Source organism: Haemorhous mexicanus, chromosome 8 (assembly GCF_027477595.1).
Source record: "Haemorhous mexicanus isolate bHaeMex1 chromosome 8, bHaeMex1.pri, whole genome shotgun sequence".
NCBI lineage: Eukaryota > Metazoa > Chordata > Aves > Passeriformes > Fringillidae > Haemorhous > Haemorhous mexicanus.
In genome coordinates this window covers 6,342,937-6,357,831 of record NC_082348.1, presented here as the reverse complement: position 1 = coordinate 6,357,831, position 14,895 = coordinate 6,342,937, and the positions used below count along the sequence as shown (strand labels likewise).

The 14,895-nt window shown below is 37.1% G+C and overlaps 1 protein-coding gene across 1 annotated transcript in view; it reads right to left on the bottom strand.

The window, feature by feature from the left end:
• Positions 1-280: 280 nt before the first annotated feature.
• The window catches only part of DARS1 (aspartyl-tRNA synthetase 1), a 36,262-nt gene continuing 21,647 nt past the window's right edge, over positions 281-14,895 (bottom strand). Inside the window, exons 8-16 of the mRNA XM_059852546.1 lie at positions 8,016-8,127; positions 6,122-6,256; positions 5,139-5,286; positions 4,125-4,271; positions 3,101-3,143; positions 2,390-2,470; positions 1,794-1,905; positions 1,310-1,381; positions 281-509 (exon numbers count right to left, since the gene is read on the bottom strand). Of these exons, the coding sequence (XP_059708529.1) occupies positions 418-509; positions 1,310-1,381; positions 1,794-1,905; positions 2,390-2,470; positions 3,101-3,143; positions 4,125-4,271; positions 5,139-5,286; positions 6,122-6,256; positions 8,016-8,127 (942 nt within the window). The 3' untranslated portion in view covers positions 281-417. The remainder of the gene's footprint in view (positions 510-1,309; positions 1,382-1,793; positions 1,906-2,389; positions 2,471-3,100; positions 3,144-4,124; positions 4,272-5,138; positions 5,287-6,121; positions 6,257-8,015; positions 8,128-14,895) is intronic.

Genomic DNA, 14,895 nt, shown 5'->3' with positions numbered 1-14,895 from the left:
AGATTTTTTAATTGCAAGCATCCAGTCACTTTATCTTGGAGCCAGTATATTCAGAATATTCAATCTTGCTGACATAAGTGAAAAATGCAAAATGGTTATTGCATAATTTATTAAAATGTTTAGAAAAATGGTACAATTTAATGTGGCACTAAAATACTAATTCAAAGTATCCCATTTTCATTAAAAATGTGCAGTTGCCAATACAAAGAGTCTTGATCTGTTAAAATATTTCTCTTTAAATAAACAACTAAGGATAAAGAAAAATTACTGTGGCACTTAATAAAGGAGAATTTCGTTTTTAATTGCATATCATAATGCTCAAATCAATCAATACACGTTCATCAGCAGCAGGGGCTATGCCTGCAGTCAGATCCTATTTGCAGGGCAGGGCATTCCCAACTCTCAGAGCAGCTCCTGTCAGGGCGTCAGGCGTTTGGGATCCCTCGGGAACATGGAGGTCTGACGGACGTTGTGCAGCCCCAGGTACAGCATTGTTACCCTCTCCAGCCCTACAGCGATGAAAACAGCCCATCAGCACCGTCAGGCTTTGTTCAAAACCCCAAAGGAGCTGCAGGTCCTTCCCAGCTGGAGCCAGCCTCACACAGCAGTGTGAGCACAGCCCATTAGGCAGGCACGTCCTAATCCTCGGGGCTATAAGCACCCCAGCCATGATGGGTGAAACCCAGATGCACACTTGTTTTTCCACACAGCTCCTGTTTTAAGGTTTCCACCTGGAAGACCTTGAACCCAGTTAAACCTCATGGCATCTCCTTTTTGGCAGGTACTTTGCCATAAGGACCATCTACTCTGAAGGAAAGATGCAGCTTCAGTTTCCTTGATGTCATTCTGACTGCCCTAAATTATTCTGAATTACCTGTAAATGTTGCATGCTCATAAACAGATGAAGAAGCAATCACTTATTTCTCCTCACTGCAAAACACCTTCATCAAATACAGAGACCAGTGGCTGCTGGTGTGAGGATGACTTCGATAAATCCATACATAATACATTATTTTCTCGCTTCCTTAAATTTTCCTCAGAGGTCAAATTTGAAAGTGATGTGCCTGGCTAGTGATCACTTTTTCTTGTGATCACCTTCTTTTTAAACTCATCAGACTGTGCCATCAGTATTTTGCCTATTTATTTTATGATGATCTTCAAATTTGAACTTCTCTCCTTAAATTCTCCAGGATAAACAGCCCCACAAATAGTGACCTAACAGGGTCACTACTCAGAATTTTATACTGAGCTCTGCTTGGGACTGAGCAGTTTAAGTTAAGCTCAGGCTAAACAAAAAACAGATACTTACCTATTCCACCACCTGCGTGTGGAGGTGCACCAAACCGAAAGGAGTCAATATAAGCCTTTATTTTCTCCAAATCTAGAAAAGAAAAATATTGGTTTCTCACCTGCTCAATGAACCCCAAGCCAAGCCAAACAGATAAGTGAATGCAGGACTAAAAGAACAACAAAAAAATTACAAACTAACAGTGGGATTTTACTCATTGAACATGTAAATTGTCCAGAGCTATCTGGAATTTATGACTGTAACCATTTTCTTATACAATTTTATTAATAACTATTTATTAATAACTATTCAACAAGGTGTTGCTGCAAGACCCACTAGTTTCCTAATACCTCACTCTAGATGGCTGGACAGAATTAGATGTATTAACAGTAAGACTGAAACAGAACTCTGATTTTACCACTAATAGAACAAATTCTGTCCCAAATTCTTCCTTTAAAGGACACAAATCAAGTCAGGACTTATGTTCTTTCAAACTGCTTGTTACCAATGCCATGATGCTTGGCTCTTTCTGTCAGCAGCTGAGGGTCATGAATTCTCTGAGCTCCAGACAAGATCTCTTCCCCTCTCATGAACATGTCATACGAGTTAGAGGTTTTCTGGAAACACAAAAAGGAGTTTATTTCCTACCTACAGTTCCACAGTTTACAAATATTTACCTCTCAGTAACTTAATTTTCTGATATCCAAAGCTGTAAAAAAAAAGCCAATTTTCTCCTAAAGTGTCCTGCTGCCCTGGAAGAACGTTTCTGCCAATTTTCAGTGATGGCAGCAGTGTTTGACCATGGAGATCTCTTCATAAAGCTCTCCCAGTTTTTGCTCATTTCTTTCTAGTATGTTTTCACCAGTGAAGAGTAAATGAAAACATCTGACAAGTCATGAAACCCTGACCTGATCTTGTTATCATAATTTTAATTACAGGAAGGCTGGAACTAAATGATCTTTAAGGTCCCTTCCAACCCACACCATTCAATGATTTTGTGGTCATATTAATACACTTTATCTGTATTGCCAATTATTGCTACATGGAATAATTTAAACTAAAAAAAAAAAAACATTGAGAACAAGAAGGAATTTTACTTACAGGGTTGGCTGGGTCTGGCATTGTATAAAAAGGCCTCACAGCAAGAGGATATTTGTCAAGAATATAGAAGTCTGTGTCGTACTGAATAAGTAATTTAGAATAGTTAGTACAAGAGAAAACTACATAAAAAACAAATTACAAGAGAAAGACAGACCAATGAGTCTTTGAAATAAAATTAAAACAAATTTACCGATAGCTTCCTGCAATATAGTCTAAGTTATCAATAAAAGTGGTGGATTCTTTCTCAGTTTTTCAATACTATTTCTAGTGTAAACTTACAAATGTTGAACAGTAAAATGTGTTGCTGTAACACATTTTGCTGTAACACAGTGTGGGGGTCCTTTCCCCCCAAAGGTCTCATCTTCTCCTATAGATTTTGTTAGAATCGGGTTTGCATTTTTTGAAAGTCTCCTAAGAAGTGTCTTTGGAACATACTAGCCTGTTTGGTGTCCTCAGTACAATATATGATAGAAATAAATATAAAACATTGAAAATGGTTTGAAACAGACAAAGACAAAACTGACAGTAGATGAAATACACAGCACCAAAATGGGCATGCAATCAATTAAAAAATGGTAATCACCAACTCTTCACAACTTCTGCATGTTCTGAAGTACTGTTTACAGGCAGGTATTTACACCAACCCTATGACTCCACAGTATCAGGTTTCAGATTCAGTGACAAATTTATTTACTCTAAAATAATTGTTACCTTTTCCTTTACCAGGCGTCCCAGGAGCTTTTCATTAGGTGTGCTGAAAAAGATAATTATCATTAAAATGAAGTTATTTGAACTTGTACTGATGATATACTTCACAAATCCCAAAAGATTACAGCTACAGAGCTGCTGCACCCTGACCCTTAGAAAACATAGTACTTGTTTCTGTTTTGAGTGCACACAGAAATTGCAAAATTAAGTATATTTATTTGTTTCTAAATACTTCGTATTTGTCCTGGAAACCCTATAAATTAACTGGCACCTAAAAATATTCTTGCTCTCAATGTAATTTCTTCCTAGTTACCATATTCTGATTACTAAAGAACTCTGTACTCTATTTCCTATTGCCATACATCTTGTGTATGACACAGTGAGAACCACATGAACACTTGTTGAGGAAATTATTTTCCTCCATCAAACTCTTATGATGGAAACTTTATTTGGTGCACAGATCATTTAAGTTGAAATCACACAGTACCCTAATGGTACTGGATATATTATAAAGAAGAACAGAAATGTTTTAATTATTAAATGTCTTTAGTAAAAGTTTATACATAAACAACTAATTAAACCATCTCTCAGTAAATCAATGGGAATTTATCAAGATTGTTTAATCATTTTCCTGAGAGGTGGAAAAAAGAAATGGAAAGGTGTTACTTAAAAGAAAGACCTTAAGGCAGCAGCATCTTTTTGCTTAATCCTATTCAAAGACATGTGACAATTCACATAAAGGACTGCAATTGCTGGACAAACAAACACTTCTCTTCCTTAGAAGGTTGCTCTCACTTTATGTTGTCAGTTATTTTCTGTCAGATTTCAGAGTTTGTACCTATAGTCTACATTAAAAGAAAGGATTATTTTCACATCCACTCATTTAGTTGTCAAGAGATCTGCACAGAAGTGCTGTTTATTCCTCTAAAAGCTGTGGCTCCTTATTGAGGGCTGCCAGGTGCTCAGTACAAAACTGACACTTCACTACCACTTTCCAAGACTGACACAGTTACATCCTGCCAAGTACCTGAGATCCTCTTCATCACCCATCTCCACACCAGCCTCTCGAAGCATGGCCACACCTTCACGGTATTCCAGCCTCAGAGTTGGCTCCAAAAACTTAAATGGCTCACACGGGAACTGTTTGCTCACTGTCTGAATTTCAGTTTGGAATCTACAGACAAAGAAACAAGAACAGAAGCCAAATACAAAACAGTCAAGAACTTGCACCTAATAGTGATTTTGTGATTTTGCCACAAGAGGTCCCTCTTGCAACATAAAAACTATATTAAAACCACTTCTGGAGAAATTCTGTAATGAATTGTCTCAACAAAGTTAATGCATTACTTCACTGATGTTAATATTTTACTACTACTTCTGTAGTAATCCTTCTTGTAAGAAATAATCGACTCGGTCAAATTTTCGCAGTAAAGACACTGAAATCATCCTTTAGATGTATAGTATTTACCTGGGTTCTTTTTTGATTTGAGTAATACTCAAATATAAACAAGAAATTTCCTTCTGGACAGATGAAGATTTGCATATCTGCTGGCAAAACAGTCTAGTTTGTAAGCAAGTGGACACCACTTCCTAAACTTCTAGCCTGGCTTTTTAATGAGTTAGACGGCGAATAATGGAAGATAATCCTTGCTGTTTTCATGGAACAAATGCAGGCTAGTCTAATCACTTTTATTCAAGAAAACTTTCTTATATAGTAAAAATTAAAATCATTTTTGAAGCAGACCAATCTACCAGCAGTGGCAAAAAAAGAAGGACATTTTAAATTAAGGATGGATCAATTATCTTAGGAAGTCCTTTCAACAGCAGACAGCAAGTTTCTTAGTGCAAGCCAGCATGCTTCAGGAGATGCTAAAAGTAGTTTACTGGCCTATGGCTTGAGTGAACCTTAGAAGTCAGGCACAAAGAAATAGTTAAGAGCAAAGCAAAAATATGTTTCGCAGTTATGTTGCAAATCAGATTACCAAGATTATCTGATAAACTCACAAAGTTGCTCATTAAAAGAAGGAAATGCTTTTATTACCTTTCCTGAAGTCCTTTGAATATCTGCACCAAGGTATCTGCAATCTCATCTACCACTTCATGATAGTGATAATTAAAAGCCATTTCAATATCCAGACCAACAAACTCAGTCAGGTGTCTGTGTGTATTGGAGTCCTCAGCTCTAAACACTGTAAAATTAAACAACAGAAATTCTAACTGACCTGAAGTTACCATTTCAGTTGGAAAAATAACAATAATCATTTGGATTAGATAGACATGGAATATCTCACTGAAAGACACATATATAACTAGCAGCCTCATTTGTAACAGTGACAGCATTACTGCAGCTGTGGTACAGATACAACCCACAGAGAGGCAGGATCTCTGCTTAGATGGACAAACATGAGTGGAAAAAACAGACAAGCTTTCAAGCACACAAGAACTTTCAGATTTGAAAACTGCCTTTTTCAGAGGAAATGGATTTGTACACGTGTGTGTCTTCTGGGATAGGTACATGAGTCTAATATAAACACATCTTCCCATAAACCATGACTCATCTGGTAGTGATTAACAAGAAATTTGACCTTCTGAATTACCTGGAATTTTTTTTTGTTTTGTTTTATACACTGTTATTGACTTGTCTTCAGCATTTAGAGATTAGGTATCTTTAAACCATTTGAGCTCTTCGAAGAAAACGATTGTATTGCCACTTAAAGAGGCCACGTCCTAACAGCATTTAAGAAAGAGAGTGTGGGACTGGAAATCATTCCTTTTTTAGGATTTACTGACAGTTAAAAGTAAGCTTGTTCTCAGTAATTTTGTTCAGTACATGTACAGCAACTTCTCTGTCAACTTTACTGTCATCAGTTGCCTCAACTGAAATTTGGTTTGGCAAGTGAAACTATACCAAGTGAAACTATTCAAAGCTTTAGAGAGTATGTGTGTGTGTGTTATCTTACTTGTACCACAGCTGCTAAAACCAGGGCACACTTCACACGTTGCATAAAGCCAAGCTTTTCTTACCTGGCCCGACGCAGAAAACTTTTTCAAAGTCAGCACATATACACATCTGCTTGTACAGCTGCGGGGACTGAGCCAGGTAGGCACTGGTTTTGAAGTAGGATACAGTAAACACATTGGCTCCTCCTTCACTGGCAGCTAGAAAGCAAGTGCTTTTATAAGGAATTATTGAAATAAAATGAAGCAGTTATTAAAATAAAAATGTAAAAAAATCAATTAGAGGTAGAATGATAGATTATTGGTCTTTAAAGATCAGAAAGAGCTTTTTATTCAAAACATAATAGAGGAAAAAGATATATTTGCATCCATCCATTCATGCCAAGGTAAATTTTGCAGCTCAGGACTGTCACACCTTGCCTTGAATTTCTGCAAATTTAGCTGGGATAGCTTAAAATGCTCCTGTTTCAGCTGACCTTCACCTTAGAGTGAGAACAGCAGAGAATACATATCTGTACTAACACATCTACCTGCACCCCCACATTTCTGTGGAAACCAATCTCTGACAGTGGCTCAGGCTGCCAAGGGTTCACTGCAGAGCCTGAGATCCAAGTGCATATCCTGTTCTGCCAGGACCATCCTTTCTAACTGAAGGCATAAATAGCTCTCACAGCCAACCCCATTTTTCCCAGAGGGCATGATCCAAAGCTTTAAAGCTTTTTCTAAGTTTGAGGCAATTTTCATAGATACCTACAGGAACAAGGATCACATTCATTTCCCTTACTGCAAAGCACCTACCAAAACTGCATCACTTCACCTCGCCAATTCCCAGTGTGGGACTTGAGAGGTGCAGTGGCCTAACACAGGTAACTTTTAAAAACCTCAAATCTTAAAACAGTTATGATATTTAAATTGGAATTTTAGTAAGGATTGCATTGACTTAGTTAATTTTACAAAATATGGTCTCATCCAAACAATGGGATGCTTGCTTGCTTCCAATGGAACACTGCACACTTCCTCAAAGGTCCTACAAAACTACCTGGGAAGCCTTTTAGCACTTCATACTATATAACTATCTCTATAGAAAAAAGCCATCCAATCTTCTAGTTCAATGACACTTTTCATGTTGAAAGAACAGCTGCTTACATGCATTTTGTTAAAAAGCTCACTTTTTATCTCAATCAGACATGTCTTCCAAAATATAAATACAGAAGCATAAAATTCTGTAAGCAAGACGTGCACTTTATGAATGTACACACAATAACACAGTAACACAAATGTTCTGCTCTGATTTTCTATGCCATGTATCTTAGTGGCATCAACAAAACCTCAAAGAGCACCAATAAGATGGAAGGAAAACCTCCATCAGTAAATCAAGCAATTGGACTTCTGAAAACAACACAGCAAATCAAAAGAACTAGAAGCAGTATGTACATTTCAGACTTTAAGGCTGAAGCTGTTATTCCCCATTTCCAAAAAGAAAAAGGTCTACCACCTTCTATTCTGCCACATTCTAATTGCTAAAGAAGTGACAAATTGTGCCATATAATGGCATCATATTTTATACCACATGTTTGTTGCAACATCTTCATGATGGAATATGCTTTTAATCTAAATTAGAGTGGTTTTTTTAATACTAAGAATGGAACAGGCAGTGCTCAACACTGAGAACACTGATTTGAAGAATAATGCATATGATCATAATTAAACATTAGGCATTGCAAACTACATAAATCAGGTGTATCTATATATAATTTTTCTTGTCATTCTTTTAATAGCCTAAGTCAGGAGGAAAGTGAAGACCAACTCTGACACCTGCTAGAAGTTTTCTATGTTGCATCTAGGCTAGAAAGAAAATTTATGTTTTTTAAATAAAAACTTACTAAATTTTTGTCAGATAGGTACATGGAGCAACTACAAAAGAAGCACACCTGTAGCTGCTGGATCACATATACAATACCTGAAATGATTTTGGGAGTCTGAATTTCCACAAATCCCTTGCGAATAAGAGTTTCTCGGAAAAGCTGACAAATACCAGACTGAAGGCAGAAGATTGCCTGACTAGTGGAGGTCTACAAGAAGAAGATAAAATAATGAATCCTATGTTAGTTTTTCCTGACTCTATTACTTCTTCTGGACAGCTGGAAGGATGAATTCCTTCCCTCAGGAATACCTGATTATTGTATCTGCCTAAACAGTGAAAAGTGTGAATCCATAATTGTCTGTTACACAGAAGGAAACAGGAAAGGAAGCCAGAGAAATTATTAATTTCAATTTATAGCATATTCAGTTATAAACGAGGCACTATGGTCAATTCTACATAAAAAAAAACCCTGATTTATGAGATGTGCTTCTGCAAATAAAGGTTTTACAGTAAGAAATTGAATAAAAGTACTAAATCTATTAAAAAGCTTTCAGCACACTGAACTGGAACAGCTGCAGAACACAGTGCATGACAAAAGCAAATCCATTAATAACTTACATAAGGTAGAAATGTCTGTCTGTTAAAGGCTACCAAATACAATGTTTTTCATGTAAAAATACAGCCACATGTTAGCCATGTACAACACTGACACAAAAACATCCAAAACCCAAGGTCTACACTTCCAACATTTAAGCAGCCCAGTTAACATCTGTTGATATGAACTGCAGTTCTTCTTTTTTCACCTTACTTTAAAAGTAAATTTAGCTGAAAACAGAAGTAGATTTAAGTGAATTGATAATTATTTTTTTGTTTATGCATGTGGCACAATTGAGCTCCTCATCAAGGTTAGCAAATACCTGCACTAAACATTCCTGGAACACTTTTGGCATAAAGAATAAAACAACCACCTTAGTGACTGTTGCAAAGACTGCAAGGTGTCAGCACTGAAGCCATATCTGATTTTGTGCTTTCAGCATCTCAAATGTGACACTGAGCAACCTAAAAGGGTACAGAAAAACCAACAAGTTCCTGCAAACGAGCAAGAGAACAGTTCTTTACGACTACCTGCGTCACAACACTGTTTACTTCTCTTTCTGAACAGCACCCAGCTCTCCAGTCAGGGTAAGAAAGGCCTTGTGGGTTCTTTCACATGACTCCTCTAGCAAACCACAAAACAAAAAAACCCAGCCAAAACAAATTATATAAGCAGCCAAATTTAGACAGACAGTCAGTAGAAACGCTGAAATAAAGCTACAGCCATCATCTCTGCAAGATAAAGACATCCCTTTACCAAGAGACTCAACGAGAAAACTGCAGTAATACTGCAGATCTGGAGCTGTTTGCAGTTATTTGCCGTTTTAGCTGACCAATGAAATAGTTCATGCGGGTAAGTGGTTGAGACTAGTAAATAATAGCAGTTCTCACTGTCTGATAAACCGCACATCTGATAGACCACAGCCACTACTCAAATGTTCAAAATGAAGGAAATGAGGTTTTGAGCAGCAGTTACAAAAGTGCCCTAAAAGTTTTTCACCTTTTTCACATTGGTCTTCCAGAACGAGACATATGGTAAGACTCTGCCTGAGTTATGGGCATGATTTGGCAGTGTTACATCCAAGTATCAGTATGATTCAAAGGGATTTTTTCTTCTTAACCATCTCCTACTTGAAAGGTTAAAGAGCTGACAACATGAAGTCACATTTCAGTTTCCCAATAAAGTTTCTGATGAACTAGACACATATAAAATTGCTAAGAGTGAAGATGTGTAACATTAACATAAAGCAGCATAGGAACAATGCCCCTTCTACCCTTGGTGTGAACCAACAGCAGTTTCATGCCAGAACAGGTGAGAATGCAGTAGTAAGTCAGACAGCCCCAGGAAAAAAAGAAAACTGGTTGCTAAACCCAGTCTGAAAGCAATTACAGGGTCTGACCTAAAACTGTGCAAAGAAACACAGTCAGCCAATACCCAATACAGCCCTCCAGTAACAAAGGTTGGTCAGGCAGTAACTCCTCCTGTCCTTTGTGAGGATGCAGGACAAGGATTCTGTCTTCCTAAGCCATCTATAATGGTAAGTAAGGCTTAGAAACAGCATTTATGAAAGCAGCCAAATTCGCAGAACTGGACACTGAAGCTTTTATTTAACTGCAGACCAAGAACAAGCAGCAATTCTCCATACCTCAAATTAGATCTGACAAGACCACTCTTCTTTCACCAAAGGTGGCTGAGTTTCAGTGTCCATTCATTCAGAGACTGCCAACACGGGTAACTGTTGGGAATTTGTGATACTGCAGCCTCCTTGTAAGAATTAAACAGACCCACAAGACATCTGAGATAAGCTCCTAAAGAATTGCATCTGACAATTTGCAGTGGAGTCAAATCAATGACCTCAGAAGTTTTATGGGTTTTTTTTGCCACTACAGTTTCCAAGTATTTTAAAAATAAAGAAAGAACTTTTCAGATTTAATAACATTCTTTGCATTGGTGTGATGTTCAGAACACAAAGAGAACAAATTCTTTTGAAGAAAATAATTCAGTAATTGAAATGCTGGTATATATATATAGCAATGTTTGTACAATGGTAAGTAACACAGTCACAATTTGAGCTTCCACACTTAGGTACAATACAGCAAATTCAAGACAGACGGCTGTCAAAATTCATTGATTTCTACCTTTGCCTTAAAATAAGATTTTGCCATGGCATTCTTCCTGTGTATTGTTTACTCCAATAGGAACCCTTCCATATACATATTGACAAACCATCTTATCTAAGACTATGGCAAAGATAGTCAACATTGCTTCAAGAATTATTCAGAAACAGAAACAAATTTATGATAATTAAATGCCAATGCAGTTAACAGTGTTAATGTTTTAACTTGGTCTGCAAAGTTAATTTTACAGAAAAACTCATTATTTTCAATAATCACCTTTGTTACAGACAGAAGAAGAAAAGTTTAGGGAACAGTGCTGAAGTATGGGTTTCAGTTATAACCTCACTTTTATTTCACCTTTCTGTTTATTATTCAGATGCCATGAAGGAAGACATTAATGATAAAACTGAGCACTGTAAGCTTATAAAAACAATTATCACTTCTCATTTGGCACAAGCTGCAGTGTCAGAACAACATCCACGTATGCTGCCAAATGTTAATGTCTGAGGGCAGTTCACACCACCACGATCGTATCTCACAGAGGTGAGACCGACACACAGACATGAGAAGTTGTGAACTGTCTTTTTACTCTCACATCAGCAGAATTTGTTTTGCTCTCTCATTTTTGCTTTTTTGTTTGCCTGCTGTAGCTACCTATCTTCCACCAAGAACAACCATAAATACATAGTTGGCTAAATAATGTAATCTATATTCTTTTAAGTAGTATACATTATTTTAAATAATGTAACTAATTTTGCAATTCCTCCACTATATCTAGGACAAGTGAAGGTTTTGCTAGGAAACAGAATTTATCTTAAATAACATTTTTTTTTAACCCCAAGATTAAAAAAAGTTGACTGAAGTCAACTTTTATTCAAATTTCAGTATTACTTATAGTACAAGAATATATGAACACGGAGTTTTAGTTGAAGTGACGGGGACTGTGTATGTACACTCTGCCAAATCACTGCCCACAAGAAAATGAACTGTACATTTGCTTTTTCATTACAGTCAGGAAAAACACAGCTTTTGCAATGAGAAATTGAATCCAACACAATGAAATCGAGCTTGAAGTAATCGAGCATTTAGAAAGAAAGTGCATTAAGATCAGTGTACAGCTGGATTATCACATAACACAGTCTGACATCCATAAACTACTAAAGACACAGTTTAATGTTAATGCTCTACCCTGAGCAACATAAACAAGGTAATACTGACCCTAAAAAGGCTTTACTTTGGTCTCAATGAGCTGGGCATTAGCAGACACAATTGTAGCAACAGGACTGCAAAAAGGCATATAATTCAAGTCACATTTGGACAGATACTGTTGAGATAAAAGTCTTGCTGAACACAAAAAATTAACCAAAGCAAGGACATCAGTCAGGTCCACTGTAAACCTGGGTGAATCGGAATCGTTTCTTTCTTTCCTCAGACTTTTTCACAAAGACAAACTGAGAAGTAAAACCCAAGAATTAGTGTTTCTTTCACTGGTCTTTTCTTCATTATTTTTTTTAAACAATGTAAAACTGGAGGAACCTGAATTGGAATTCTTAAGAAGCAAACTACAAGAACCAGTGTTTCACTGGTCTTTTCTTAATTACTTTTCGTGTACCACAGAACTTCATGAAATAGAGCTTCTGAAGGTCTTTTTACAGACAAGGGAAGCCTACACATCCCCAAATACTTCAGTGAAACTTAAGAACAGCAGAAAAATAAAGATTTAAAAACACAGTCAGTGCTCTCTCAACAGTTTTTTTAACTGTTGCTGTAAGTGAATGGTAAATCAAACATCTCTATGATCAAGTGGTTTGACTTTCATTAAGCCATTGAGAAAAACAGATACTTGGGTCAACAGTGGTTTCCTCACAGTCACCTGTGGTTATGTGAAAGAAAATCTAGTCCATACAAGGACTTTACTTTCTTCTTACCAGCTCTCTTTTCTCTAAAACCCCAACTTTTCTACTCCAAGGGTCTGATCTGTATTTTATGAGTTAACCCACAGGAACAGGTTCATTCTTCTCCAGTAATCATTCTTTGGAAATGATTTTCAAAGCCCCTTAGCCCTAAATAATCACAATTTTCTCTCCACACCTCACAGTAACAACTACAGTAGTAGCTTGGCATCTTGGCATTTAAGAACTTCCCACCCCCAAACTTAAAAAAACTAAACTACGAGACACTTTTGAGAGATATTTGTCAGCAAACAAAATGCAAGATTGGTAATGACTCACTGCAATACTCAGTCTATTTTCACATGTACACAAGAGTGGAAGTCTTGCAATCTTTGCAACATACTTTGCATCTTTCATCTCCATTAATGTAATTTCCTTATTATTAATTACACTTCTTGTATTGCATGATAATCAAACCTTCCTTGGTATACATCATAGCTGGATGGAGTGATGCTATTTTCAGAAATCCAGGTTTTTTCATTCATGTAATAACTGAGTTTCCCAGCTCCACTTCATCATGACTTGGCCCTAATCCAGTTAGCTCCGTTAATCACTATTTAAAATTAGCTAATTACTTAACTGCTTTAAATACTGTGTTTAAATGGACAAAAATTATTTTAGTTGCATACAAATGACTTTTTAGTCTGAGCCTAACCAAGATCTATGCATTTAGTTTGGTAAATCTTTCTCAAAATAACAGCATCCCTATTTTTGATGTTCAGTGACTTCTGTCTTCCTTAAAAAACTGGGGCACTGAGGAAACCAGCACTAGATGATACATTTAGCTGTGGCTGGACTTCCTCCCACACTTGTAGGAACAGACATCACAGCATGTCCATTAGAACTATTCTGTTAAAATTTTTCCCTGCTGCCCATGATATGGTTTCCCTAGAAGGAACAACTGTGGGAATAATGGTTTCAGATAACACATCATGTTTGCAATCCTCCTTAGGACATGCCTACTTATGCAGTGCATTTGAAACATTAAAGGCTCCTTGAAGCCCCATTTGTACTCCAGTAGCTCCAATCTATGGAACCAAATCACTGAAAATCATTTACTACTTCTGGGTTTCTTTGTATTCCTACTCTTGTGATTCCACTACATACAGTGCTTAGGATGTACATATATATACAAATGCACGTGTTCTCACTGAAATTTCCTCTTTCTTCATTAAATATCTTTTCTGCTTATTCAGCACTCTCTTTAAAAAAACAGATTAAAATACCGTATTTAGAATCTGCCTTTGTTCTGAAACACATAATGAAAGGTGCAACAGAAAAGACACACAGAAATGTGACACAGTCTGAGACAGAAACTTTTCCTGTGCAGAGGAGGAAGGCAAGACAGATACCTAAGCCTAATCATGGGCAAGCTGTGGCCAGATCACACCCAGCCACAGGTGTATGCAGAGGATGAGACACAGACACTGCAGTAATGAGATCTGGTATTCCATCCTGCCACCAATTCTGTGAAAAGCTAACCTGAATTCCTGTTCAGCATGAAACAGGTGCTTAGCACCACACTGCAGCAGCTGCTGAAGCTAAGGAGAGAAAAAGCTTCTTAACACACAGTCAAGGTTCAGAGCTCAAAACAAGGTGCCAGACATTGCTGAAGAAAAGGTGTCCCAACAGGGGTTGGGACACAGAAGAGGTTACAGCAACATCCACTTGGGTCAGCAGTTGCACCCTCCAGGCAGAATACTGACAACTACTGCCCTACTGCTGTACTGACAAAGATAGTTCAGAAGTATTGGGATAGTCATGCTGAACTACTGGATGTGTACAGGGGTAGATAGAACTTTAGTCCATCCCTTTCCATTCCATTTCTTGTGTTCATTCTGTCATGAGTCTTCCTTCTTTTTTCATTACTATTTACCTTCTTAGGCTTTGCGCTGAAGATGCCCTCAACTGCATTACAGCCAAGGGCATTAGAGCCAAGGATACCTCCAAGCCATTTTCACTCAGTATTTTTAAATGCTATTTCCTTTTGTATAATTTTTCTGTTCTCTTTGGGCCTCATGGCTCCTTTCAGTTTATTATACAGGTGTTTTTTCAATATAATGGATTTTCTTAGGTTTCTTTGGAGTGCTGTTGGTTATTTTTATTCACCACCAGATGTTCAAGCAAAGCCTGCAGTTCAAGCATCCCAGATTTCTTCCCTTCAATTCAGTACATTGTCTTAGCACTACCATAAGCTGATGATCCTTCAAATGATTTTCCCTTTCAATCATTAGTACAGATTTCTTTTCATTAAAGGCTTAATTTAAGACAGATTAAGAGACCAATATGATGAGATACTGAGTACCCTGAAA